General features: G+C 43.1%; 1 protein-coding gene and 1 non-coding gene across 8 annotated transcripts; both read right to left on the reverse strand.

Moving 5' to 3' along the window:
- Positions 1-424: 424 nt before the first annotated feature.
- On the reverse strand, positions 425-27,575 carry Rnf141 (ring finger protein 141). 7 transcript variants are annotated; one of them, XM_075971891.1, is made up of 6 exons: positions 27,465-27,575; positions 20,219-20,481; positions 16,891-16,999; positions 10,411-10,592; positions 6,772-6,879; positions 425-3,485 (listed from the first exon to the last, which is right to left on the reverse strand). In XM_075971891.1, the coding sequence occupies exons 4-6, from the start codon at positions 10,551-10,553 to the stop codon at positions 3,335-3,337; spliced, it is 402 nt and encodes a 133-aa protein (XP_075828006.1). In that variant the 5' UTR covers positions 10,554-10,592; positions 16,891-16,999; positions 20,219-20,481; positions 27,465-27,575; the 3' UTR covers positions 425-3,334. The 7 variants fall into 7 exon arrangements, with proteins under 7 accessions (XP_075828006.1, XP_075828003.1, XP_075828005.1 ...); XM_075971888.1 differs by having other exon boundaries at positions 20,288-20,481; positions 27,465-27,569; XM_075971890.1 differs by having other exon boundaries at positions 20,288-20,481; positions 27,377-27,544.
- LOC142851509 (U6 spliceosomal RNA) lies at positions 18,481-18,587 on the reverse strand. The gene has a single exon (XR_012910822.1). It is a non-coding gene; the product is annotated as a U6 spliceosomal RNA (small nuclear RNA).
- Positions 27,576-27,975: the final 400 nt, after the last annotated feature.

Consider the following 27,975-nt stretch of genomic DNA (forward strand, 5'->3'; position numbering starts at 1 on the left):
TGCTTGAAGATTAGAGGGTGGAGCCAGCCAGTAGTTAACCACCGAGGCCAGGCACACACCTTTGATGCCAGGGCTTGGGAGGCACATGCCTTTAACCCCAGCACTAGGAGGGTGGAGACAGGATCTTGGGGACACCCTTTCAGGCTGAGGAGCTGGCGAGGTAAGAAGTGGCTGTGGCTTGCTCCTTTGTCTTTTGGCATTTACCCCTATATCTGACTCCGGGTTTCTACACCCTTCTCTAATGACATCCTTGTTCACCCTCTACTCTGTCTAATGGGAGCAGGGCAGAAGGCAAGCAGAGTCGTGTCGCCGTCTATACTGCCATTGTGCTGCCCCTCGTCACCGTGGGTGCTGAGCTGACAAAGTAAGCTTCAGTTGAGAGACACCCCAAAGCAAGGAAACTCCCAACACTTGCAAATGCAAATTATTTGGATTATCTTTTAATGAACCCAACTTCCCAGTGTTAAAAATCAGGGAACCAAAAGGTTTCCAAGCAGCCTTATTACCCAGAGATATATTAATACAAGGAAATCATCTCAAAACATAGCACACAACACAATTCCCAGAGCACAATATAAAAGTCTTCTAATAAATATAGATATTTAGTATATAAGAATTTGAAATTGCACATCGTATCAGTTTCTCTCAAGAATAAAGGAGGTTCTGCTGCCCTTGGCCTTTACATCAGTACACAGTCAAACTCTTTTCTGAAACCCAGTGTCTACGGCGTCCACGGTTACTGAGTGAGCATAGCACTAACGGTCCAAATTACAAAAATTCCCCAGAGCAGGAGGCAGTTCACACACCTCGGAAGGCACACGGCTCCTTACGATGGTAAATGCATTTAAGTACTCTTCATTTTAAGACAAAGCTGTACAGAGTAGAAAAGTGTGTATTTACCATGAGACAAAGCTACCACTTTTATGATCAGACACTGCAGCAGGCAGGCCCACCTGCCATCCATCTGGAGAGAGACGGAATTCTGCTCATCCACCCGGTGAGGCAAGCCGAGACACTGGCATTGCACAGGGGATCAGTCTGTATCTTGGAGCTCACACTGCAAGGAAAGGGCTGTGGGCAATAACTCTAAACTCACTGTTTAATGCTTCAAAAGTGAAGGATTCTTGGGGAAAAAAGTTTTGCTGAAAAGATCCCAAACCCATACAGCTATGTTATTCATTTTCAGAAACATTTTCAATTAGACAATTGAATTAAAGCCAGTGAGTCTAGTCCAAAAGAACAATTTCAATTTTTAGGGCTGGAAAATCTCTCAGAGGGTCACTTATCCCAGGGTTTTAAAAATACGTTCCATCAAGCACTTGAGAATCAACAGAGGTTGAATCATCTGAAAATATGAATTTTAAAATGCTCTAAAGATTTATTTCTGGGGTGTGGGGGTGGGTCAGAAGAGGAATGGGTCCCCTGGAGCTGGTATTATAAGCTGTTGGTGACTCCACCAGTATAGGTGCTGGGAATTGAACTCGGGTCCTCTGTTAGAACAGCAATTTCTCTTAACCAATGGGCCATTTCTCCAGCCTCACCACCCACACAGTTTTTGAAACAGGGTCCCAATGTAGCCCAGGATGGCCCTGAATTCTCTATGCAGTTGAGGATATCCTTGAACTTCTGATCTTCCTGCTTCCTCCTCCCAAGTGCTGGGGTTCCAGGAATACAGCACTAGGACTGCTTGTTTCTATGCGGTGTTGGGGTGGAACCCAGGGCTCCATGCATGCTAGGCAAGCACTCTACCAGCTGAACCACACCCCCAGCCCTGAAATAGTAGTATTTTTACAAAACAAAAGCTTTTCATCACACAAATTTATTACTCATTAAACTCTAATGAAACTGTATCACCAATCACTGTGACATTTTCCTACCCTGACTTAATGGTGACCACACTGTACTAAGTTTATAAAAGGACACCTGTATTAATAAAATGTAGCTTCTATATAATGGGGGTAACTTGTGCATACACTCAGTGCATATAGACTAAAAATTTACTTGGAAGAAGTTTCACTGCTAAGGTTTGAAAACCACAAATACAGTCAGTTTCTACAGCAGAGTAAAGCCGTCTCAGGCTGGGAAACCAAAACACACAGCTAAGGAGAGAGGACAGCATTGCACTTGCTCACACATCGGGACAGTCAGTAGACAACTGAAGTCTGCAGTACTTGGGGGGCAGAATCAAGTTAGATCTTTTTCTTTGGAAGGGATTTATTTGTATTCTCATTAAGATCTTAATTAAAAATCAATAAGCAGCAACTTCAATTGTGTACCTTTGTACTTAGAAAAACAGGAACACCTGCAATCAGTCAGTGAAATGTCTATGGACTTCTAAGAGCTCTTAAAGGTGGCGTGACTTCATGCACTAGTTCTGTTATAGGCTGAACTGTTAACAGTCTTACTCGTAAGCCATGGCTGCAATTGGCCGAGCACTGCACTCCCATTACCATATTCTTTTCAGACTCTCGGAAGAGTGCAGAGGAATGGGAAGAAGCCAATCGTTCTCTGGATTTCAGGGGTTTAATAATGCGTGGTGAAAAGCTTCGTCTCATCTTCCTTTTCTTTTAATCCAAGAGATTTGAGGAAACTGAAGCCTCTGAAAGGTGCCTTTACTTAAAACAAAGACTCCAGCTCAGGATTTGATGACTCAGAGTGACCCGGGAATATAAAAGTGTATCTGCACGAAGAAAGATTTCCTTCGGGGCATTATGGATAATCCAGCGAACCCCTCCCTAGGTCCGGAGAACAGCCGTGAAAATTCTTCCACTGCAAGACCAAGTCCCAAGCTCAGAGTCCTTCTCTGAGTGCTGCAGCACCGCAGTGATCAAGAGTAGCGCCAGAACCCATGCTGAAGTTACAGTGACACCAGGAAGCAACTGGGCCATAGTAGTGAAGGATCCAGAAAGAACCACAAGGGGGCGGAGTGCACCTCAGGTCCCAGCAGTAGCAACCCCACTGAGACATTAGTTCCAGTAGTTTAGCTCAGATGGCTACAACTTTCAATACCCTACATTTTAAACCTAGCTAAGAAGATGCAGAACACCCCCTCCCTGAAAAGTAGTAGTGTCAAGTATTGCTGCTATCTGTAGCAAAGGGTTCAAGAGCAACAAAGAACAGGTGGACAGTGGGGAATATGGCCAAACAGTAGCAAAGTGTAGCCCACCCTACATGGAAGACATAGGAAGGGAGTTTATTTAAGAATGGGACATATTATCAGAATAGCAAAAATAAGAGGGTGGAAAACCTGATCTTCCTGTGTGCGCCACACATCTCTCCACTCCTCCTCTATGACCAGTGTATTGCAGCTCACAATAACAAGAGTCTTCCTCAGTCACGGCCTGTGGGGCTGGCCTGCCTCATCGGCCATGTTAAGAATATAGTTGGCCATGTCATCCTCAGTGGGTGCATCTGATACCACCCACGACTCATTTGCTCCAGTCATCTGTAGGCGACAAATGGGGCAGTTCCTGTGCCGATCACTCCTGTCAGGGAAGTTCAAGCAAAACAAGATTATTTTCTTTCTTTTTCTAAAAAAAAAAAAAAAAAACAGGTTCGCTTGAAAAGTAGATGGCTTAAAAAAAAAAGCAAATACCATAAAAGTACACAAAAAAGAGTTAATATTTCTCTTCATCCCAATCTTTAATTCTCCTCCCCAGGGCCAACCAGTTGTCTACATATTTTACTAGGGATAAATTAAAACCTCGGGCTTGTGGGAAACGGAGGCTTGTGTGTCTTGCTGACCTTGTGCTACTACTCACACATCTCAGAAACCATTCTGCACCAGCAGATGCTGTTTTAGTCTTTCTGCTTTTCCCTTTGAGACAGAGTCTTGCTATCCAGTCCCCAGGCTAGCCTAGAGCTTGCCATCCTCTTGCGTCCACTTGCTCAGTGCTGGGACTGTAGCACACACCAACACACCTGGATTTGAGTTTACTTTGCAAAGAGCATGTACTGTATGAAGATGCCATACTGTATCTAATCTCCAGTAAAAAGACACGCAGTGTTCTCCCCCCCCCCCCACACACACACCATTTTGTTTGCTACCACAAGCCAGGGTCTTTAATTTTTATTCCTGCATCCAAGTAAATTTTCCTTTACAACAAAAATTCCTTATATGTCCTAAGAGAAAGCTACCTCTTACCAGTGGGAGAGTTGATCAAAGTGTAAATAAGCAGAAGTCACTGTGCCTTGGGACTCATGTTTAGCTAGTGGTAGGTATATGGTAGCAGCAAAGATTATTACTAATTATTATACTGAGTAATAAAGGTCATTCTTTAAAGATAGGGGCCTCTACCTTGCTATGTAGACCATTTGGCTGTGAACTCACAGAGATCTGTCTGCCCCTGCCTCCTCAAGTGCTGGGATTAAAGATGTGTGCTACCACATGCAAAAAAAATAAAAGACTTTTGACAAGTTAATTACAATTAAAGGTCTGATAAAATATCATTTGGTTCAAAACCAAGAAAAGTTTAGAAAATTGTACAAAGATGGAGCATCTGAGGTTTAAAACAAGAGATGGCACTTATATACAGGATAATTTTCTGATACAGAGTACACATTTGATTACTTAAGATTATGTTTTACAATGGGATTGCCCTAATCAAATACTACTTTGGAAACTTAAATACCATATTTAAGCTAGAAATATATTATGAAAGGAAAAGACAGTATTTTTCTCTTCTCACAGTGAAATCTAGGGTCAAAATAACCAATTCATCAACTGTTCTTTTGCTTTTGTACAAAAGCTGAGAAACTTATTCCAAAAACTTATTCCAAAAAAACGTATGGAGTTGGCATACATTATTTGGTTGATTTGGGCTCCCTGGAGATGGTTTACAAGATGTGTGGTTTTCTGTAAATAAAACATCACAATTTAAAAACAATCAATTTCTGCTTCTGGCCAGCAGAAACCTGATTTATTTTCTGTGATGGTTTCAAAGAAAATTGCCCCCAAAGGGAGTCTCACAATTAGGGAGTGTGGCTTTGTTAGAGTGGGTGTAGCCTTGTTGGAGGAAGTGTGGCTAGTGGGGGGGGGTCTGAGGTTTCATATATGCTCAAGCCACATCTAGTACCTCAGTCCACTTCCTTTGCCTTCTAATCAATATGTAGCCACCGTGTCTGCCTGCACATCGCCATGTTTCACCATGGTGACAATGGACTAAACCTCTGAAAATACAAGCCACCCCAATTAAATGTTTGTCCTTTGTAAGAGTTGCTGTTGTCATGGTATCTTTTCATGGCAATAGAAACCCTAAGACATCTTCCCACTTAAAACAACTAACACACAGAAAGAATGGTGTCAGCTGAGGTTTCATGTAAAACACTGGACACAGACAAGGATGTGACTCCCAAGAGGTGAGAGATGTCCTGTGAGTTTCCAGGACTCATAAAAAGAGGTAGGGGACCTCGGAGGCCTGGCAGGCTATTGAAGAAACAGCTAAGGCAAGGCAGCTAGAGCACTGCACAGCAGGCAGCCATACAGAGGCAGGGCCAAGAGACAGCAGGCCCACCACTGAACAGAGCACATCAGTGTGAGCATGTGAGCAGATGCCAGGAGGCTGGAATTCAGAGGGCACAGGATGTGGACCCTTCTGAAGGATTGTGTCCCATCAGTGGGGCAGACAGTGGACCTCCTATGTGGTACTGGAGAGCGCACACCTGTCATTCCAGAGTTACAAAGTTGAGGCAGGAGGAACGTTGCAAGTTCCAACTGAGGCATGCCTGGGATAAATACTACAAGATCTTGTTTCAAAAAACAACAACAAAAATTTTTTTTAAAGTAATGACTGCTTTGGGACTGAGTTGGCAATTTCTTGAGAAACATCTGTTATATATGATCTGGCCACTTGAGGTAGAAAAAGAAAAAGTCAAACTACATGTCCTTAAAACATACCTGTCCACAAACAAACACAGAAGCTTTTACTTGGCACTTATCTGCACCTACACCATGGTTAAATCTGAAGATGATTACACGGAATGAAAGAACCCAGACAAGAGAGAGAGAATACCCTGTATGGTGCCACTCTAAAAGTCTAGCAAATCTAAAGTATTTTTAGCAACTGAAAGCGTTTAATAGCTGCTCAAGAATCAGGCTACAGGTGAGTTTGGGGTGTAATGGATTGCTCTTCATCTTGTTCTGACAGATTTCATTAGTATGCACATAAATTAAAGCATATGAGATTATACTTCAGATACATATCTAGCTTATTGCATATCAATCATAAATTTTTCTAAATGCTCCATTACCTTGTAAGCAAATGACCTTAATTAGTTGACCAAACATCCCTCCAGATCACACAGCCGAGGATTTGTTCCTCTACACACATATGGTGAATTATAGTGAATTATGTGGTGGGGGGTGCTGAAAAGGGGAAAGTGTTTGATTCTAGATTCAAGATGCTTATAGTGTCTGGCTGGGCAGTGGTGGCGCACGCCTTTAGTCCCAGCACTCAGGAGGAAGAGGCACGCAGATCTCTGAGTTTGAGGCCAGCCTGGTCTACAGGGCATATTCCAGAACAGCCAGGGTTACATAGAAAGACCTTGTCTTGAAAAATAAAAAAAAAAAAAGCAAAAAAAAAAAAATTCAACGAAGTCACAGCTCCACACTTCGTAAGCATTAGGTATAAAAACACTTACACTAGCGGGCACACCATGAAACTCAGAGCAGCGAAGAGCAAAGCTCTCGTGTCAGTACTGAAGCACTGCATTCCCAGTTGTTTACTCACAGCCCAGCTGCCTCTGCCATCCCAAGGGGAGCGGATAACTTACCATTTGTCAATACACTTCTGACAGAAGCTGTGAGCACAGGGCAGGATGAGGTCAGCTCGCCCGTCCATGCAGATACAACACTCCTCCTCATCCGTCAGCTGCTTCACCCTGAGTGTGAAAACTGAGCTGGAACAATGACAGTCTCTGTCCACACACTTCCTACTTTGTTTCACTGTCTTAAAAAACATCAATAAATACCACAGTATAAAGTACAGCATGACTTACGTGCAAAGCGAAAACCAGACCACAGTTCACATCTTTGGGGGATAGCAAATACATTAGGGAAGAAATACCAAGGTTAAGTTTCTTTAAGAAACTAGAAAGACGTGATAAAAAGACAAATTCTGTGCAGTTTAAAGAAAACAAAATCTGAACAAAAACTGCATATTCAGGTCTTTCTGAAATAACTCAGTCCTTCTTAGACATATTGAATTTACGTACAGGAAATGAATCAGTGTATCATTTAATTGCCATATCAGACACATGCTGCCTCATCAACAGGGCCTTACAGTGGCACTGACAGTATCAGAGTGAAGGGACAGCACAGTGGTCAGCACCAGATGCCAAAGAAACCCAAAGGGGCTGGAGTAGAGCAGCTCCAGCTCAGGAAGCTCCCAGGAAGGAACCCAGTGCCACAGAAGCCATGCTCCTCGGCATGTGGAGTTTCCTCAACACCAACTCCAGTAGCTCAGCTTAAAATATCCATCTCCTTCTGTTCTCAAAACCAAATTTTACCTCAATTAAATCATTTAAAAATTGCATACTGCTGTTCCATGATTAGTCACCCTATAGTTTAGCTTTCTGAATACAAACTTTCTTAAAGTGATTGTAAATGTTTTATTCTCTGTTGTTCTTAAGGGAGGAGCCGGTCTGATACAACTGCCATCCCTGTTGAACTTATAGCATAGCATGTAAGGCATGGCAATAACACTTAGAACTTGCTGATTTGAACATAATATAAACAAACATCAAATGTGCAGTATGCATAGTATGTGCCAAGTAAGTATTTTTGGAAACATGAGAGAGAAATCACAGAATACTGAATAGAGACCATTCTAGAGCATAAAGTAAACCATGAAGGCATGAAAGACATGAAACGTGTGTGTGTGTGTGTGTGTGTGTGTGTGTGTGTGTGTGTGTGTGTGTGTGTGTACAAGGCCGCATGATGCTCAGGAGTTCAACTGGGAGAAAAGACTGATAATATAGCAAAGACAATCTGATTCTTGAATGTCAAAATACAAATCTGAACTTGCCCTAAGAGGCAAACTAGAATCAAGGGAACACAAATTCCTGCTGATTCAAGAAAATTAGCTGAGAGTGGAGAGTAAGAGGCAGTCTAGAGAGAGGGAATGAAGTAGGACTTGATCTCACAGCACACTTGAGGGACAGCTAGGGCCTGCTTTAAGGAGCATTACAACAGACATACCACTAGGGTGAGGTAACACATTGTTTGCTTCAGCCATGGAGAAAAGAGTGCTCACTGAACCGAAATGGTGAAATGAGTGGAAACCTACATGCATGTGGATTGATATGTGCATTCATGCATACATTTGTGTATGCACACATATATGCACATGCAAATACACATATGAACATTTATACACATCCATCCATCAGCTCATGCATATTGACACCTAGGCACCTTTTCAAATCCACACTGGATTCAGAGGGCTTAGTATTTCTGCCTACGAGCTTCCAATCACCTGCAGGACTCTACAGAGTGACAGGGCATTCTGACAGGGACGCTTAAGAATCAGGAGCAGAAGGCCATTACAGACAATAGCAACTGAATATACCCAGAGCAAATGGAGACATTGCCAGCAGAAGCTGCTCTGTGTCCCTCTCTGCTACCTTCCTCTTAGCACAGTGAGCAGGAAGAAGGAACTTTGTTCTACCTGACCAGAGGGAGCTGGAAGAGTGCCACTTCCTACCACAGAACCTGAGGGGCACACTGACAGATGGAGATCACAGGACACTTGTGCAGGGAGAACAGGAAACAAAGGCTGGAAACACTTATTCTGGAGATTAAGCTTAGTGGGAATTTGATTAGTTTTCGACAATTGAAGGACAGAAGAGATCGAACTTGTCTGGTGGCATTCCACTCACGCAGGGCACTCTATAATTTAATAATGATGGTGACAGTTAATGTACCTACACACACCGTTACGAGCCGGGCACCATTCTGTGTCCCATCTATTAACACTGTCCTCTGGGGCACATGCCATTGCTCTCAACCTCTCACAAAAGACGAAGAAACTGAGGAAAGAGAGGACTTAAGGTTTGAACATAGGCAAGTTGGTTCTAGGGCCTCTGTTGTGCTGCCTCCAGAGGGCCAGCTGATACACTGAGGATAGAAGGCAAAGCGAAAACCTTCACAGGAATTCGAGCTATCTGGACGTGAAGAGAACTGCCTCTCTGAGGCGGTCTCACAGCTCTGGGCTGGTGGTAATGTAACTTGTAGTGCATGCTGGTTTCCCTGTGGTGAAATACGGCACAGTCTGGATATTGCAGAGCACAGACAGAGCAGTCGCCTAGGATCAGTGGCACCGGAGCACCTCCAGCTCCTTCCTCCTCCAAACCACTGAGCTGCACACACTAAATGGGAGTCCGCTATGCCAATCCATATCTAGCACTACAATACTCCTCTAAACCTGCTTCCTCATAGGACCAGCTGTATTCCTGGGGACTGTAAGGATTTAATGAACTGCAAGGCTCAACAAACAGCAGCCATTAATAGAACTATACATGTGACAACATGCAGGACTGCAGAAGGCCCCAGGCTCACCTACCACTTGCAAAGTTCTTTTCTAGAAGCTGGGAACCAGGACACCACTAGAAGCCCACAACACATGAAGCCAAGTACTGGCTTACCCAACCAACTGGCACTGCTTTCCTAGTGTCTAAGAGCAACACCTCAGCACCTTCCTGAAGACGACCCCAGCAGGCAGAGAAATGCCACTTGCTTTTCATTGCTGCTGTGTAGCTACAGACGCTTTCAAAACACTCAGAATGAAACAAAACTGCAAGTGTCAATAAAGGAATAAAGAGGAACTCCTGTCAAACACATTCTTAACATTAAGAAGGACATCTCCAGTTCCCAGTAAGGATATCAACATGCCTGGAAACACGGAAGTCTTTTCCAGTAGGCATTTGCAGGTGGAAGCTTGCAACACCGAAAGCATGGACGAAGGAAAGCTCAGACAGAACAGCAGTACATGAGGCCTGAGTAAAGGAGCACCAGGCGGCAAACTCCAGACCAATACAGCGTCAACAGGCACACAGCTGTTTGTTCTTTCCTGAGTGGACTGCCACGGCCTGAAGACAGCATTTAAAAACTTAACTTCCAATTCGATAATTTCTGAAACGATTCTGTCATATTATTGGACTTAATTTTATAAATGGCTTTGACTGTCTAAAAACTCATTAAAGGGGAGGTATCAGTCATTAATGTCATAAATGCAAGAGATGGAGTGGGTTCCTGGAGAGTGAGCTGGGAGCCACCTTAATCTGGGACCGAATGGAAGGCCAGGGTAACCTAAAACTGATCTGGGCTATACCACAGGTGGAGGCAACAGGACTGAGGGAGTCACAGAGCACTGGGGAGAATGTCACCGTAACCGTGCTCCACGGTGCACGCACCTGCCCATCCACAGACTAGCCTGACAAGACGTTACAGAGGACAGGCTCCCATCGGGCTCTTCAGAGGCAGAGCTCTGCGCCAACACTCCAGCAGCTTGACTTGTGATGTCTTTATAAAGCTGAATAAACTGGTATAAATTCATGATCCGCGAGGCTTCCACAATACCACTGCTTTTGTTAATCTAGAAACAGAACAGGGGAGGGGGAACAGACACACAATTCAGTCAAATATCCTAGGAAACAAATTCATGGTGTGTAATAACCTAGTAAAGTAAGAGTCTGATTAAAGAATATTCACATTCTCCTCAGCTGTGGAGCTCGTCAGAGAACTGACTACATTTTCCCATCTGACATTCAAAATAACCTTGCCCAGATAATCAGGCATCCTGTCTGGAGTTGATAACATCAGGCAACCTTCCTGGAGCTGAGAAATGAGTTTTAGAGATTGTTATTAAAATGTATACACTTTGCTGTTTTAATTAATTCTTTTTTGAGATAGGAACTTGCAATGTCACCCAGGCTGGCCTAGAACGGGAGATCCTCCAGCCTAACAGCCTTTAATTACAGGACTTACGTACGCTATTCTGCTACCACTAAGAGGAGGGTGGCTTCCTCCTCTCCTTGTGTGTGACTTGTGTGAATGGGATGTGCAGGTGCTGCAGAGGCTAGCGGTGAACCGAGGGTAGGACACTGGCTACGTGCTCTGTCTCAGGTTCTCTCAGTTGGCCTGGAACCCGATGACTCCACTAGGCTCACACACCAGGAGGCCTCGAAGACTCAACTGCCTGTTCCTGCCTCCCCATCCTGAGATTACAAGTATACTGTACTATACTTGGCTTTTATTTTATTTTTTTAAAATATTTATTTACTTATTATGTATACAATATTCTTTCTGCCTGTATGCCTGAAGCCCAGAAGAGGGCACCAGATCTCATTTCAGATGGTTGTGAGCCACCATGTGGTTGCTGGGAATTGAACTCAGAACCTTTGGAAGAGCAGGCAACGCTCTTAACCACTGAGCCATCTCTCCAGCCCGGCTTTTATTTTTTTAACATGGGTTCTTGAACTCAAACTGGAGTCCTCGTGCTTGCACAGTGCACTCTACTGAGCTAGTTCTTCAGCGCCGTTCTTGAATTATTTGAGCAACTCTGTACTTTTAAACTAAAGCCAGAATGCTACATTAAACAACAAATGTTAGTGAATATTGAGATTTTACAAAGTTTCATTTCCTGTGAAGTGGAACCAGTGGCCTGGAGATAGTTCCTCTGTAGACTGTATCTCTACCCCCTCCATTTGACAATCTGATATAGGATACTTGAGACAGGACAGAGGATATTTTTATAAGACTTCAGAAAATCAGAGTGGGGCATATATTATAGTAACTCAGTAAGGTGAGGATATAACAGCTTTGAAGGGTTGACCAACCAGAGGTCCGGTACCCCTTGTTGTTAAATGCCCCTTTACAGGAAGAGGTACTGGGCGCCTGGCTCACAGCTCCCTAAGGGTGAAATGCTACACCGCGCCAGTCGGTCTGAAAGGGTTGACATATGTGCGCCAGATGAGAAGCACAAGGACTCCAGCAAGGAGCCGCAAGGGTGAGACAGAGGGAAAGGTGATGAAAGCTAACGTTAGGTGAGGCACTGATAGAACATACAGTTTTTCTGATCTCCTCAGTGACTTTGTTGTTCTAAGCACACAGGAAGCCACTGGAGCGCTCTGAGCCAAGACATAACATGATCTACTTTACACTTCAAATGTGCTGAGGAATGGTTACTGGGCTCAGAACACACAGAGGGACACCAAACAGAAGCTGGGACCGCTTAGGAGGTGAGAAGTGATGGCCCCATGAATCACTGAAAGTGGAGAGGCTCAGTGAGGGCCTGACTGAGCGTGGGTGGTCTGGAGCGCTTAAGGACACAAGCAAAGGACAACTGCAAGGTCATCGTCTAAGCACAAGAGATCTAAGATGCACTTCATGAAGACCTGTGTGTGTATATGTGTGAAGGGCAGAGGTCAACCTCGGGCACTGTTTGCTCCTCAGGACACCTTTCACGTTTTTTGACACAGGGTCTTGCATTGCCTTTGAATTTATTAACTGGGCTAAGCTGGCCAGCCAGGAAGCCTAGCAATCCTCCTATGTCTGCCTCCCCAGTGCTGGATTATACCACTATGCACCGCTATGCTGGGCTCTTGCTGACTAAACACTTTCTCAGTCTTCTTTTGAAGTTTTCTTAATAGGCCCTTCAGTCCATAAATTTGGGGGTTATATATTTATTTATTCTATCTGTATCAGTGTTTTGCCTGCATATATTTATGTGAACCGCATTTGTGCCTGGTGCTGAGGACATCAGAAGAGGTCATCAGATTCCCAGGAACTAGAGTTATAGAGGTTGTAAGCCATCATGTGAGTGCTGGGAAGTGAATGCAGGACCTCTGCAAGAGCAACAAGTGCTCCTAACTGCTGAGCCGTCTCTACGGTCCCCTCAGAGCATAATTTTCAATTAATCTAATAACTTTTCTAATGTCATACCCATAAAACATTCCATCTAAACATAATTTAAAAATGAATTAAATATTATTTGAGGATAATCAGAATGATGCATAGACAGGTAAGAGTGGTCTTAGCATAAATTGAAGATTAAAATATAAATGTTTATAATTGTTTAAGAATCATGAATATGAAGTTCTCAGGCAAATGTCGTGAATAACCTTGTACATTCAGCACTTGGGGCAGCGAGGCAGAATAACTGAGACTACAATACTGAGACTGGTAACTCCCCCCAAATTTTTAAAATTAAAATAAAATAAATAAAAATAAAGAGAAGAAACACAACGTTTTCAGCCTCTAATCTTTTTTCCACACTAGACTTAACTCTTTCTAAAAGAAATCCATATACTGGCTTCCCAAGATCTTTGCCAAGAAATGCAAATGAAAATTCTTTGAATAGATCTACCATCAAGAAAAAAAAACCATACAAATGAAGGTGCTAAAGGCCTTTGTCTTTGATAATTTTTAAATTTGGTTTTGTTTTTTTTACAAGATTGTGTTCCTCTGTGTAGTCCTGGCTGTCCTAGAACTCACTCTGTAGACAAGTCTGGCCTCGAACTCAGAGATCTGCCTGCCTCTGTTTCCTGAGTGCTGGGATTAAAGGTATGTGCTACCACTGCCCGATTGTCTTTAATACTTTTATTTTTCTACTTATAATCTTATTTCAAGAAAGAATTTTGCTGGTTGTGTTGATGCATGCCTTTAATCCCAGCACTTGGAAGACTGAGGCAGGTGGATCTCTGTGAGTTTGAGGCCAGCCTGGTCTACAAAGTTCCAGGACAGCCAGGGCTATTACACAGAAAAACCCTATTTCAAAAAGGAAACAAACAAGAAAAGAAAAGAAAAGGAAGGAAGGAAGGAAGGAAGGAAGGAAGGAAGGAAGGAAGGAAGGAAGGATTTCGATAGAATACAGTAATTTAAACTTAACTATATAGTAACGTAGTTAAAGCTGCTGGGGCAAAAATAATCTAATAATAATATCAATCATTAACTCCGTATCAAAAGGAACAACAGAAAACCCAAGGATTAGAAGACTGATACATTCGTATTTTGATAGTTCTACAGGTTATAGAGGTCTCCTCCTTGTAAACTAAGTGTTTGATGAAATGAGGATGGAGAGTGAAGATAATGTAGGTAACACGCGTACCAAACACAAGGAAAGCTCATCCCTGGCCATACAAAGGAGGGACCTCAGCAGGGTTTGGTCATCCGCCGCAAGCCCAGCTGATGGATGCAAAGCACAGTATTTCAGGCAGGACACAGTCGCAAGGAACAGTCCTGCCCAAAGAGCCACAGGGAAGCCAGGGACTGAACAGACTATTTCTTTTTCTTTTTAATTTATTTTTATTTCATTTGCATTGATATTTTTGCCTGCATGCATGTCTGTATGAGGGTGCCAGATCCCCTGGAATTGGAGTTACAGACAGTTGTAAGCTGCCATGTAGGTACTGGGAATTGAACCGAGGTCCTCTGGAAGAGCAGCCAGTGCTCTTAACCACTGAGCCATCTCCCCAGCCTGAGTACACTATTGTTAATGCTGAATGTTAGCTGTAAAGTAGAAACTGAGAGCTACTGGAGTTTAGAAGAGGTGAGAGAATTCCTGTGACGGGAACTATGGATGAGATGGTATCCGAGATGGACCTTTGGAAACATCAAGTGCCAACATGCAAGAGTGACAACAGCCGCTGACTGTCCAGGCATTGTTTCCACTTTAGTTGCTGGGATACCAGCTTTTATTCTGGCATTTTTCACTCCCTGAAATGCATTAGGAACCAATACTGGTTAGTCTGATCTAAACCAATTACCACCACCACCACCCCCGGTGTGTGTGTGTGTGTGTGTGTGTGTGTCTGTGTGTGTGTGTGTGTATGTGTGTGTGTGTGTGTGTGTGTATGTGTGTGTGTGTGTGTGTATGTGTGTGTGTGTGTGTGTGTGTGTGTAGAAGGTATGACTGAATAGTGACCAGTGGGTCATGAGATCTGCTGGGCCTGTAACCAGCTCTGGAGCCAGTGCATTAGGATTTGATGATGCAAGACAAAGATAAAAGGCTTTTGTTTAAACTAGTTTAAAGCAAGTGTTCTGTGACTCATAGCTGACGACCATTAAAGTGACAGAAGGAAAAGACATTCTAGTTGAGGGAACTTAATATCCGAGGGTGTGAGTTGTAAAAGTAACACTTTCAATTCACTAACATTGGTGGCATGCAGAAGGCAAAAGGGAATAGTGAATAAAGCAGAAGAGAAGTCTGGAGTCCCACGTCAGCCCATGAACACCAGACAAGAGCGGGGAGAGTCTGGAGGCGGTGAGGACTGCAGAGTGTTCAGCAAGGCCGTGAGCTGAGAACTGCGCTTCAGAAGTCATTTCACAGCAGCATAAACTGGAGCCTGGAGGATGCTGGAAGTGTGGAGTCAGCAGAGTCTATGGCATTCTTGCTCAGAAGGAACGGGGCCTGAACTATAAACAGTTTCATTTCCTCAAGGACATGGCATTTGCCTGAGCTCTTAGTTCCTAGTGTATTGCTCACATTTCTGCCTGAAGAAACTGGAAGTAAGCAGAGGTAAACCTGACAACTCACTGTGGAAAGGAACAGACCAAGGCAGTCTCTGGTTCTGAGACTCACTAGCGTTTATCTGTAATGTATGATACCATTTGTTCTAGCGTGTTATATATACATATACACAGATCATAAAAAGTTGAGTTTCCTTTTTTAATGAGTAAAATCCAGTGTTCTTTAAAAAATCATCTCCTGAGATAACTCTCTTAAGACTGTCCTTTGTCCTTCAAGATTGGCTTATCAATATTAGACTCCATCCACGTCCTAAACAGAGTGTTATCGTTTACATAATGTGTTCCAGACAGTCAAGTGACTCACCTAGGGGAGAGTTGACTGGTCAGCAATGGACTTCAAAGCATCCACAGCTGTGAATTAAGGCTTATATGGCTTATCTGACCTTTGAGAGGAGGGGTTGAGACTGAAGGAGAGCTAATAAAATTCATTTCCTCTCAAAGGCCGGGGACTAAGAATTGTTATTTTAATTAATTTACTGGGAGCAGGAAGCTTTTCTATACTCTGCAACAGCTGCCAAGATATTTTTAGCAGTTATCTAAAATATAAAAACCCAACTATAAAATAGTACATTCCTGACAAAAATCCATCCATAACTCAAAATCTCCATGGCCTCTCCGGTGGCTATTGTTTTCAGGTGAATGTAACCCAATGTTCTTAAAAGAAGGAATTTCCTAAGGTAACTAATTTTTAAGATATCGTCTCAGAGCTAATGATAGTGTCCTCAGAGGGTTCTACAGCTAGCTGAGCCTCAAAAGACAGATGGAGGGCAAAGGTAAGTTTACTACCACTTCCTCCAGTTACAGGAATCTCTGTGACTTGGCGTTGACAACAGTGAGAGTCAGACAGCTAGCCTGTCGCAACAACAGTATCACATGATGCTGTAGGGGCCGAGAAAGTGTCAACCACACAGGCATGAAAACCTAAGCTCAGACACTCAGCACCCACATAAAATCTGGGTACAAAGGTGTGCATGTAAGCCCAGCACTAGGGGAGCAGAGATGAGCAGATCCTGGCATGGGGTGGGGTTCCTGGCCTGACAGTCTAGCCAAAACAGTAAGTGAGTGTCAGGTTCAGTGGCAGACCCTGTTTCAAAAAGCAAGGTGAAGAGTGATAGAGGCAGATGCCTCATGTCGGTGTCTGGGCTCAACCATGATGTGCACATGCATACAAAGGCTAACACACACGCACACACATACACACACACATGCATACACAGACTAACACATAACACACATACACACACACCCTATGTTTTATAAGACTATAAAAGCAATAACACTTATTTATAGTCTATTACATTATTAATGTGCCTCTAACTACCCAAAGAGCATGACTCTGAAACAGAAGACCTTACCAGTCTTACCTTGGTACAGACCACCCGTACAACCACTTTCCAAAAGGCAGAGGAATCAGACCCAGGTTGGACCTCAAAGAGAAGATGTTTTTCCTGGCCAGCAGCTACCTTAGCAGTTCTGGAAAAAGGGCAAGCACATTTGTTAATTTTATGAAAAGTAAAACCAAACTCAAGAAACACTTTGCCACAGGGCAGACAAAAGCAGAAGTGATGTAAAAGCACAGGGACAGAAACGTTCTGAACACGTACTTAGTTTCCCAAGTTTTTAAAGTCAAAAGTTCTGTGGAATATTTGTCTCCATATCAGTATTTCAATTGTCTTTGAGTTTCTAAAAAGAATGTTTAGAAAAGATTGGTCTAAAGCTGGGCATGGTGACACTAGCCTGGAAGATGGCAGAAAGGACGATCAGGAGCTCAAGGAGAGCTTGGAGCAGGTTTGTGCTGCATGAGAAAACCTGCAGTAACAATCAGCCCTGACAAACACAGCTCAAGAAACCTGGCACTTCAAGTAAAAGCTTGTTGGCTTAACTTACACAAACGCTGACCAAACAGACATAATTTTGAGGAATACCTTGCTTTCGGATGAATCCTGTTTACAGATTAACATACTTTTCTGAAAGCTTTTAAAGTATACTAATTTTGAGTTCAGTCAAGTAAAGCAAATAATTTGTGATATTAAATACAGCTCTACTCCCTTTCCTCAAGAAGAATTACAAGAGCCACACTAGCATAAAGACAACACAACAATCAGAATCTTGCTATAACACCAACTAAAACTGATATGAAGCCCTAAGGCTGCACCTTCCTTTCCCACTGCTGGCTTTTCTCTGAGCACCAGCAGCAGAGCTGCATACAACTAAGTGCCTTCCAGCTAAGCCAAGCAACCTGTCTCCAGGAAGCCGGCCAAAGGGAACAACTGACATGCCAGCTTCCATGTGCTTGGTGGAAACCAAGCCACATCTCTGTGTTTGACTTCAGGGTTGGCAGACAGCAAGCAGGGAGCACTGCACTCATGAAATGCCCAACTCTAGCCCATGGAAATGAGTTTCAAACCATACTGCTGGTATTGCTTAGTGTATAAGCAGCAGTAAGTGCTTAGGTTTAATTTTCAACACTGTTAAAACAAAAACCCATCAAAAATAAACAAAACAAAACCCCTCAAATTCACTCAGGTATCCTGCCCCAGGTAAATAAAGGAATATATTTCTACTGTCGCACAGTAATTTAGCTTGCAGGTGATGTCACAGGACAGGTTTTTTTCTTCTTCTAAAAACTTTAGGTCAATAAGCAAAATTTCATCGGATAGTCTGAGTTTACATATATAAAGTACTAAAGGATGGCAAAAGTTGTGAATTACTCTTCCTAGGAGCTGGAACAGTGGAGATGGCTTAGTGCTCGGTAAAGACACTTGTTATCAAGCCTGGCCACCTATGTTCAATCCCTGGGACATACATGTTAGGAGAGGCAGATTCCTCAAGTTGTCCTCTGACCTCTGCCTGTGTACTGCCCCATAAATAAATGTAGTATTTTTAAAAGTTGAAATAAGAATAAGGTGCACTATTCTTTTGATACTACGGAATTCTCAGTCCTATTTTTTATATATAATATGGAACGCTTCACGAGTTTGCGTGTCATCCTTGCGCCAGGGCCATGCTAACCTTCTCTGTGTCGTTCCAATTTTAGAGTATGTGCTGCTGAGGCGAGCACTCTCAGTCCTGTTTTACTCATCTATATAAATATGATCTCAAAAACAAGCTATTTTTTTAATTAATAAAATCCAGTGTTCTTAAAAGAAAGCAACTCCTAATAAAAACCTTAGGACTGTCCTTTAGGCTTCATAACTTACTGAAAATAGGCACTATATTAATAAAGTATGATCTTATGTTTCATATTGTCAGTGTCCCTTATCTACTATGGGAACTCCTTCAGCCAATAGCCTTTAAGATACCAGCCCACTGTGGGCGTGGTCTCATGTACTATAAAGCATGGGCCTCTTGGCTGCTAGATTTAGTTCCAGTTCCCAGCACACACAGAGGACTGTGGATCATTGCTCTCTCTGTGAGTTTATCCCCAGCTAAATAAGCCTTTGTTATACTCCATTCCGGGCTATTGTGGAACTTTCTTGTACACCAACACTTATCCAACACAATTGTCATAAAAGCCTCTGGCAAAGTAGCATGCGTATTAGCACAAGCTATTAATAGTGTCTGTACTACTATAAATTTGTATATAGTGGTCCTGGGCTTTGAGGTGCTTGAATGAGAAGCAATGTAGGATAACAGAAGGAACTTCTGATTCACAGACAGCTGCAAGTGTCGTCAGTATTTGAGTAGTCAATTAAAATGGATAATCAGTTAAACTTTTCAAACCCTTGGTGCAGTGCACTGTGCATATCATGTGTTCAGTGAACACTGGTTAGACTGAAGAGACTAGAGAGAACCTTTAAGACATCACTTAGGGGAGCTGGAAAGATGGGCCAGTGGTTAAGAGCACCGATTACGCTTACAGGTGACCTGGATTCAATTTCCAGCACCTAATGGCAGCCCACAATGGTACGTAACTCCAGTCTCAGTAGATCTGCTGTCCTCTTCTAGCTTTTGCAGGCACCAGACATGCATGTGGTGCACATACATACATGTAGGCAAACACTTATATATATAAAATAAAATTATTTTGTACATATATCACTTAAAGTATCTTAGGCAAGTTTTAAATAAACTCTCACAGAGACAAAGGGTTGATACAGAATAAAGAAAAGTAGAAGGTGCTACCAGAGGAAGGTTTAAGAGGAGTAAAAGGTGCCACCCATCCATCAGTACTGAGAAAGCATTGGTGTCTGAGGCCATTAGAGGGCAAAGAACCCTTTATATTTTAAAAAGCTTCTACATAGATCAGCACAAAAACCGAGATGAAATCTATAAAGCCTAAGTTTAAGGTGAAAAATTTACACCATCTTAGGAACTCACTCCAGAGAGTTAAGCAGACAGTACTTCAGTGAACAAACTGTAGCCACACACAGATACACAGCTGATGCTTCTGACTGTCCGGCTTTTCCTCCGGTGACTGAGGGCAAATTCTCTTCTGTTTGTGTGCCCTTTAAGTCTTCCACAGCAGAGTCAGCCACAGCCTCTCAGTACACAGCTGCTGAGCTGCAGGACATCCTAGCATTGCTTCGCCATACCCGTTGTCTGTGTTCTAACTTCATTCTACGTTCCTCCCATCTCTGTTTCCTTTCCTTATGGTAAAATAGCTACATTAAAGTCTGCTTAGAGCAGACAGTCAATGTAGCACTTTCTAACTTATGCTAAAAAAATTCATTCATCCGAGCATATGGTTACCTTCTACACAGCCATGACAAACGGGGTCATACATGAAGGGAAAACAGGATGAAGACGAGCAAGCCTTACACATCATTGAGTTCAGCTACTCTCCCAAGAAACTCTTCATAAGTTAAGGAGCCACTTTCTCGAACCAAGGTGACGTGTTTTGCTACTTTTTCTGGTAACTTGTTAATAACCAATTGCGTCTGATCCGAAATTTGCTGTCCCATGGTGAAATGGTGTCTTTCAGAATTCAGAAAGAGTTTTGCTTCACATAATTTCTGTTAAATACAATGCAAAAGTTATTTGTACATAATTATAAAAATACCAACATAAATACCAGTAATCTCATTGTCCTAGTTACGGTAACTACTGCTGTGATGAAAGACCATGCATGACCAGAACAACTTGGGGAGGAAAGGGTTTATTTGGCTTGCACCTCCACATCACTGCTCATCACCAAAGGAAGCCAGGACAGGAACCCAAGCAAGACAGGAACCTGGAGGCAGGTGATGTGGAGGCCATGGAGGGTGCTGCTGACTAGCTTGCTCCTCGTAGCCTCTTCAGCCTGCTTTTCTACAGAACCCAGGACCACCAGCCTAAGGGTGGCCCCCCCTAGTGATCACCAATTAAGAAGATGACCTACGGGTTTGCCTACAGCCCCATCTTAGGAAAGGAGTTCCTCAGCTGAAGATCCCCCTCCTCAGATGACTTTAGCTCGTGTCAAGTTGATATAAAACAAACTAGCACACTCATCCTTCAAAAAGCCAAGAAAAACTACCAGCACCTTTAGAGGGATTCAGTCACCTCAAATGAATCTGAGACACAATTTATTTAACCATAGTTTTTAAAGTTAAGTTTTCAGAATCATACAGCTAAATGACTCACTTACAATATTGGAAGAGTGATGGGTCTCTATCAAAAACAAAGCCATTCTCTCTCTCTCTCTCTCTCTCTCTCTCTCTCTCAGACACACACACACACACACACACACACACACACACACACACACACGTCAGGCTCCAAACCAAACGCTTTCCACAGATGACACATTCACTACTCACAGCACCCTACAGGGGTAGATGCATTTTTTTATATCCCCATTCTATGGATAAGGAAATGGTTAAATCTATGGTATGGAGTAGACATGAACTTTGAACTCCTACCTCAAGAACGTCCATTTTATATACCATTTAGAAAATCTTTCGCTTTTACTCAAACTAATATCCTTACCACATAAAGCAAGAGAAGAAGTAACAATTACATAGAAAAGAATTTCATCAGAAAGCTTGCTTTATCATGTAATTTAAAAGTGACATTATAGTTTTAAGTACAAAACATGTAACTTTAGGGCTGGCAAGGTGGCGTGTGGGCATCTGCACTTGCTGCCAAGCTTGACAACCGAGTTCTATCCCCCGGAGTCCCAGGATGGGAAGAAACAACTCTTGAAAGTTGTCCTCTGACTTCCATACATGCACGGTAGCATGTGCTCCCCTAGACACACGTACGTATACTCACAAGACAAATAATAAATGTTTAAAAAATGTGGCTTCATTATAATGAGGACTACTGAGAACTCAAGAACAATGGCAATGGGTTTTTGATCCTACTGCACGTTCTGGCTTTGTGGGAGCCTAGGCAGTTTGGATGCTCATCTTACTAGACCTGGATGGAGGTAGGTGGTCCTTGGACTTCCCACAGGGCAGGGAACCCTGATTGCTCTTCGGGCTGACGAGGGAGGGGGACTTGATGGGGGGGAGGGAAATGGGAGGAGGTGGCGGGGAAGAGGCATAAATCTTTAATAAATAAATAAATGAAAAAAATGGCTTCAAACTAAAGTATATAACCATAAACATGTATCACTTTCAGTGTTAAAATTTAATGTACTATATGTTTTTTAAAGTTACTTTAAATATAGTAAAAGTACAATTATACTAAAAAATAAATCCCCCATTACTATTTTGGATCTGAACCTATGTGGTAGCAATTAATATCATACTAGAGGAATAGTAAAAAAAGAAGGGAAACTTGGATTACTAAACATTATCTCTGAAGGCAAAAAATTACATTTTAAATGTGTTCAAGTATAACAGACTCACACCAACTATATCCAAAGAGGAATCATTAAAATTCCCAGCTTAGAAAAGGTGTCCAGGGAGTTCACCTTAGTGGTTTCTGGGCAGCACAGACTAGTGACAATCCAAAACACAACAGTGTTGAACTCTATTTTATCCTAAGCAAGAACAGTTTCAAAACAAAAATTCCCAAATGCCCAAAACCTAAGAAAAATGTAAAAGAACAATAACATGAAAAGTAGGGTATGGCATTAGAGTAAGTCCCTGTCGAGAAAGGCGGTGACTTCACCCTGATGCTGCAGATAGATATTTAAACACATGCTATCTTTACTTTTCAGGTTCTATTTCAAATGTGTGAAAACATCATAAGCAAATGGCTACTGACCAGCTGGAAAACAGTGCCATACATGGTCTTTCTAAAAATTATGTTTAGCTGCTCTGTGATGGTGCACGCCTTTAATCCCAGCACTCAGGAGGCAGCAACAGACAGATCTCTGAGTTCAAGGCCAGCCTGGTCTATGAATCAAGTTCCAGGACTGCCAGGGCTACACAGAGAAACGCTGTGAAAAAATAAAAATTATGTTTAACAAGTACTGTTTGCATTGTTTATGGCCTGGGGACAGGATGGTGAGCAAACTAAAGACAGTTCTCGGCACCACAGGGCATCCAACACAGTTGGAGTGGGGCAATAGTCACACAAGTGAGCATATTTACAAAATGAGAAACACTACACCAAATAAATACAGAGTGCCTGAAAAGCCCAGGAGGGTGTTTTGAGTTGGAAAAGAAATTCTGGGCAAACACTTGAGTCCAGAAAGATAGTTTGGGTTTGCAAGACAGTCGGGCATGGTGGGAAGACATTTAGGCAGAAGTTTCCAAAAGTATCTGAGATAGGTAGATCATGATGCCTTTGAGGGAAATAAACACACTGGTGTGACCAGAGATCCTTCTCCCAATGGTGACACCAAAACAAAATCAAGACAATTGTTTAAGTTTTTTTTCAGATCATTGCCCAATCTGGCTGACCAAGACAAGAATGAAAGAACCGTATTACTGAGTCTCAGTGACTTACTAGTCTAACTACAGCAAGAAGCTGATCCTGGGGAGCATTCTGAAAAGTGACTGCACAAAAGCACCTAGGTAAGATGCGCTTTAGAGCAGCACAAGATAGGAGTCCTGAAGCTTTCGATTAAAAATAACAGTACAACAGGTTAAGCAAAGACGTCAAAATAACCCTAAACTCCCGCTAGAAGCAGACGTCTACCGTATTACACAGTGGGCTGACCACACAGGAGGCTTTAATTCAGCTCAAGGCAGCCACACCCTTTAAAGGTACCGATACAGTAGCCCACATTCCAGAGTCGTGGGTTTAGAAGCAGACTGTTTTACACGACTGTGGCTGTGTACAGCTATGTAATGATCTGTGAAGCACAACAGCCTGTTCAAATAACTGAGGAGCTACCACATGGAAGAGAAGTAGGATTGTTTTACTTGCTTACAAAGAGCAGATTGGCCAATAAGTACAGAGGGTAAGGGTAAGAATGCCCTACCACCAGTGATGGAAAGGCTGCTGCAACATACATGAGCTTTTCAATGCATAATATGAAAATGTTTAAAGACTGGAAGTTCATCTAATGAGTTACACAGAGAATTTTCCAGGTGCAAAATGGAGGTGCTAGCCTATAACCCAGTGGTTCTCAATCTGTGAGTTGTGACCCCAAAGACCACCAGAAAACACAGATATTTACATTATGATTCATAACAGTAGTAAAATTAGAGTTATAAGGTAGCAACAAAAATAATTTTATGGTTGGGATCACTACAACATGAGGAACTGCATTAAAGGGTCACAGCATTAGGAAGGTTGAGAACCATTACTCTAACCTAACATTTTGCTCTCAAAATGAAGCTTAACTTTCAAGCTTTTACTGTCCTCGCCTCACAAACAGACTCTCATCAGCCAGCCTGATGCTTTCAATTCCGTCTACATCACCTAACAGAGAAAACCAAACTTCTGAAATGGTCTCAATTGAGACTTAATGGAACTGATGACAACTGGATCAACATTTGTAGGGGAGGCAGCTGTTCCCTCCTTTACCTCTCAGGGTCTCCCGCTGTTCCCAAGATTAGCTAAAACAAGATTAGCTATATACAGTTTTGGTTTTGGTTTTTATACGTATGGGGAAGTCTTCACAAGAAAAATATGACCGTAAATAGGACCCAAAGCAGACACTTACTAGGCAGTTGTGGAAAGATGCCCAGACAAAGGAGCCGGGGCTGGGGCAATTTCCCCTGGTAAGAACCAAGCACTTTTACATGGTTGCTTCACCCCCTATTTGAGGAGGAAGAGTAGGATCTTTTATCTGCTACTTTAAAAAACTGTTTATGCTCGTGTCATATTTGGTACCCTATTCTGCTCATCAAAATCCCATCTGCAAAGAAGCCTTTGTTGTTTTTTGAATTAGACAATGTTGCATTGTCTCACTGGTACCCTAACTTTGAGTGGCAAATACCCATTGTCTCACTGGTACCCTAACTTTGAAATGTTAAGGTTTACAGTGTGAGGCAGCATATTGTTTTCCTGTAATGGCACTTAGAATCCAGGAAACTGAATCAGTGACCCCACACCTACCTGAGGGCATGGAACCAGGGTGTTCACACTGGATAGGAGGGATGGCCTTCATTTAACCAATATTAACAAATTTCTACCACTAGTGTAAAAATATGACAATTACTTATGTGTAATATGGAGACATTGACATTAGTATCCACAAAAGCCATCTGCTGAAGTCACCCTCAGTCACCAGTCAATTACACACCTCCTCCATGACCTGTGTTCTGGCTTTTGAACAACAGACAAGTGTATACTATTTCTCTAGTCAACAACACTGCACTCCTATCACTCATCTAGTATCCTATTATTAGCTCAGTCATGCATCCACAATAACATGGAGCACAAGTTAAAATATATTTATGGAAAATGTAAAACTGTAAAAACTTATCCCTGTTATCTATATATATTGGGAAACGACACAAAATATCTCCCTTGAAACCATAGAACAGTAGTGCCGCTTGCAGACATAATTTGCTGGTAAACCACTGGCAAAAAGACAGGTCTGTGGTCTGGACTTCTCAGAGCTAGGAGGTGGGCTCTCAAATCCCGGAGCCACTTTTAGCATGGCCCCTCTAGAAAAACAGAGATGTGCTTCCTGAAAGCAGCTGCGGGGTGTGTGTGTGTGTGTGTGTGTGTGTGTGTGTGTGTGTGTCCTAAATAAAAGCTGTTATTCTGAAAGTCACAGGGAAGAGCAAGGATTCCAAAAATGCCACATTCTTCAGTGGGTGGCACACGAGCCGCTGTGGTTCAATGCTCCTTCTAAGACTATAACAACTGCAGCACCAGTAATGCTCATGCACAGAGACTCTGAAAATTTAAACCACAAACCTATCCAGAACTGGATTAGCGGGAAACTGAGACAATCAACATGCAAGATGAGTAGGTGAGGGCTAGGGAGCTCAGCTGGAGGCTGAGGGCCAACCGGAGCTCTAGCCCCGAGGTCATGTGAAAAGCAGAGGCTGGGAAGGCAGAGAGGACCCCTGGGACTTGCTAGCCAGTGGGTGCAGTCTAACCTGACCCAAGGTTGACTTCTGGTGTCCACTTAAACCCGCCCCCCCCCCTTCCACACACACACACAGAGACGATGATCAGTTGACAAGGATTGAGGTATTAATGGCACCTTTGAAATCTGTTATAATCTTAGTAATAAATACTAAGTTCTACACCCGGGTCTTGAAGGACACTATTTACCTTATTATTCACTGCTTACACAAACTCTAAATCTACAAAAAGTACCAGCTGTTGAATTAACAGAGATATAACAGTCCAATGATTAGGCTGGTCAGTCACTATAGAGTCTAGTATCCCTGTTCTGGGGCCAAAGGTCTTAAGGAGGAGAAAATGAAACTAAAGAATTCTTTTCACAAAGACTGGAAACCTACAAACAGAGTACTGGTCAATTGCTGGAGTTCTAATAGTACTGGCCTACTTAGTAAGCGTACTTATTTTTTAAAATATACTAGATTTGTATGAATTCTCCTTGCAACTTTTCTGTCTGTTTAGGAAGAGAAGAGAAATCAACTTCCTCTAATCAGAGAATTTAGATGTATTCAGAGAACCAAACAAGATCAAATACTGTAGATATTTCTCTTATATATACTGTTCCCTTATGTCAAATGACAAAACCTTTCTGAAAAAACACAATCATATTAAGGAGGAAAACACACAGAAACTAAAACCAGATGGCATTAAGGTGTGTGTGTCGGGGGGGGGGGGGGGGGGAAACCATGCTACTTATGAGGGTTCTGAACACAGAAGGCATATCTTCTCAAAGACAACTATCAGCTCACGCCCAAGCCGAAATTCTGAAGGATGAACTTCATTCTATAGCAACAATGGTCAGGGGAGGAGTGGAAACGACTTAGTTCGAGACATAGGATTAAACGCAACTTGGAGTGTTACTGTAGCTACATATATCCAGAAGGACAAGAGACGCTGGGCATCAAGAAATGGGGCTGGGTCAGAATATGCAGGCACACTGCCATTTACTTACTAGCTAGGCTGGAGAAATACAACAGTAAACCCATATTCTGGAATGAAATTGCACACAGAAGGCGACTTACCCTACAATTATGATTAGCAAGGAAACTTTTTCATCAATGTCGGTTCTCAAGGTAGCAATTATTTTGACAAGCAAAGGCCCAGGTGAACAGCCTGGGCGGATCGGCCAACGCTCCAGGCCCAGGCTCCCCCCACCCCCCTCAGGAGCCCTGCCCTGCCCTGCCCTGTGGCCACCCTCCCGCCTCGGCCGCCGCCCCTCGGCCCCTCCTCGGCGCACCTGCTCTGCTAACCAACAGCTAAACTGCTTATTGCACCAGCGCCAAGATTCAAAACTGTCAGAGCCGGTCGGAAACCTCTCCTCAGCACCACCGCCCACCGCGAAGGCGGAAGCAGCGCATCCACCCGCCCTGGAAGCCGGTGCCCCAGGCCCCGCAGCCGAAGCCCTGACCAGCACGGACTAGCTCCCTCGAAGCCCCGCAACGCAACCTCGTGCTGCGCGGGCTTCCACTCCCGCTCCAGGACGGTGGAGCGGCTGCGAAGGGACACGGCGAGGGGGCGGCGCTGCAAGGCTCACCCCGTTCAAGGCATTGCTCTTCCAGCGCCAGCGACGCCGCCTCGGCCGCTGCTTAGCTAAACCCGCTAGGCGGCAGCGCCGCGTCGGCCGTCCCAGTCGCACCTCAGTGACGCAAGGTCACGCCCTCGCGCGTTGCCTGGAGACGAAGCTCCACCCCACCTGCTTGCTTTGGAGGACTGTATGGCTGGAGGCTGCTGACATACACTTGCAGGCAAAATGTTCGCATGCATAAAAGTCAATAAAATAAAATAAGTTTTTTAAAACACAGAAAGAAAGAAATGGCAAACTGCAGACTTGGAAAAAGCAGAATATATTAAACAAAGGACTTCTAATTAGAATACACAATTCTTAAACCTCAGAAAAGAAACAACCCCTTTTTTAAATGGCTAGTGAGTGGACAAGCCTTCTAGATTATAGATGGTGAATAATCACATGTAATGCTGTCTGACAACATTATTCATTAAGGAAATGTAAATTAGGAGGAAAATGAAGTGTCAGCACAATACCACAA

Source organism: Microtus pennsylvanicus, chromosome 5, assembly GCF_037038515.1.
Source record: "Microtus pennsylvanicus isolate mMicPen1 chromosome 5, mMicPen1.hap1, whole genome shotgun sequence".
Lineage (NCBI taxonomy): Eukaryota > Metazoa > Chordata > Mammalia > Rodentia > Cricetidae > Microtus > Microtus pennsylvanicus.

What these genes read in the sequence shown, in the direction of transcription:
- Rnf141 (XM_075971887.1), bottom strand. Translation starts at nt 20,430, where the DNA reads ATGGGACAGCAAATTTCGGATCAGACGCAATTGGTTATTAACAAGTTA. An exon ending in GTAGCTGAACTCAATGATGT is followed by an intron (nt 17,000 to 20,287) that starts GTAAGGCTTGCT and finishes CCCTTTTTCCAG; the next exon opens with AACTGCTAAGGTAGCTGCTG. An exon ending in GCTAGTCTGTGGATGGGCAG is followed by an intron (nt 10,087 to 10,410) that starts GTGCGTGCACCG and finishes TGCTGTCTTCAG; the next exon opens with GCCGTGGCAGTCCACTCAGG.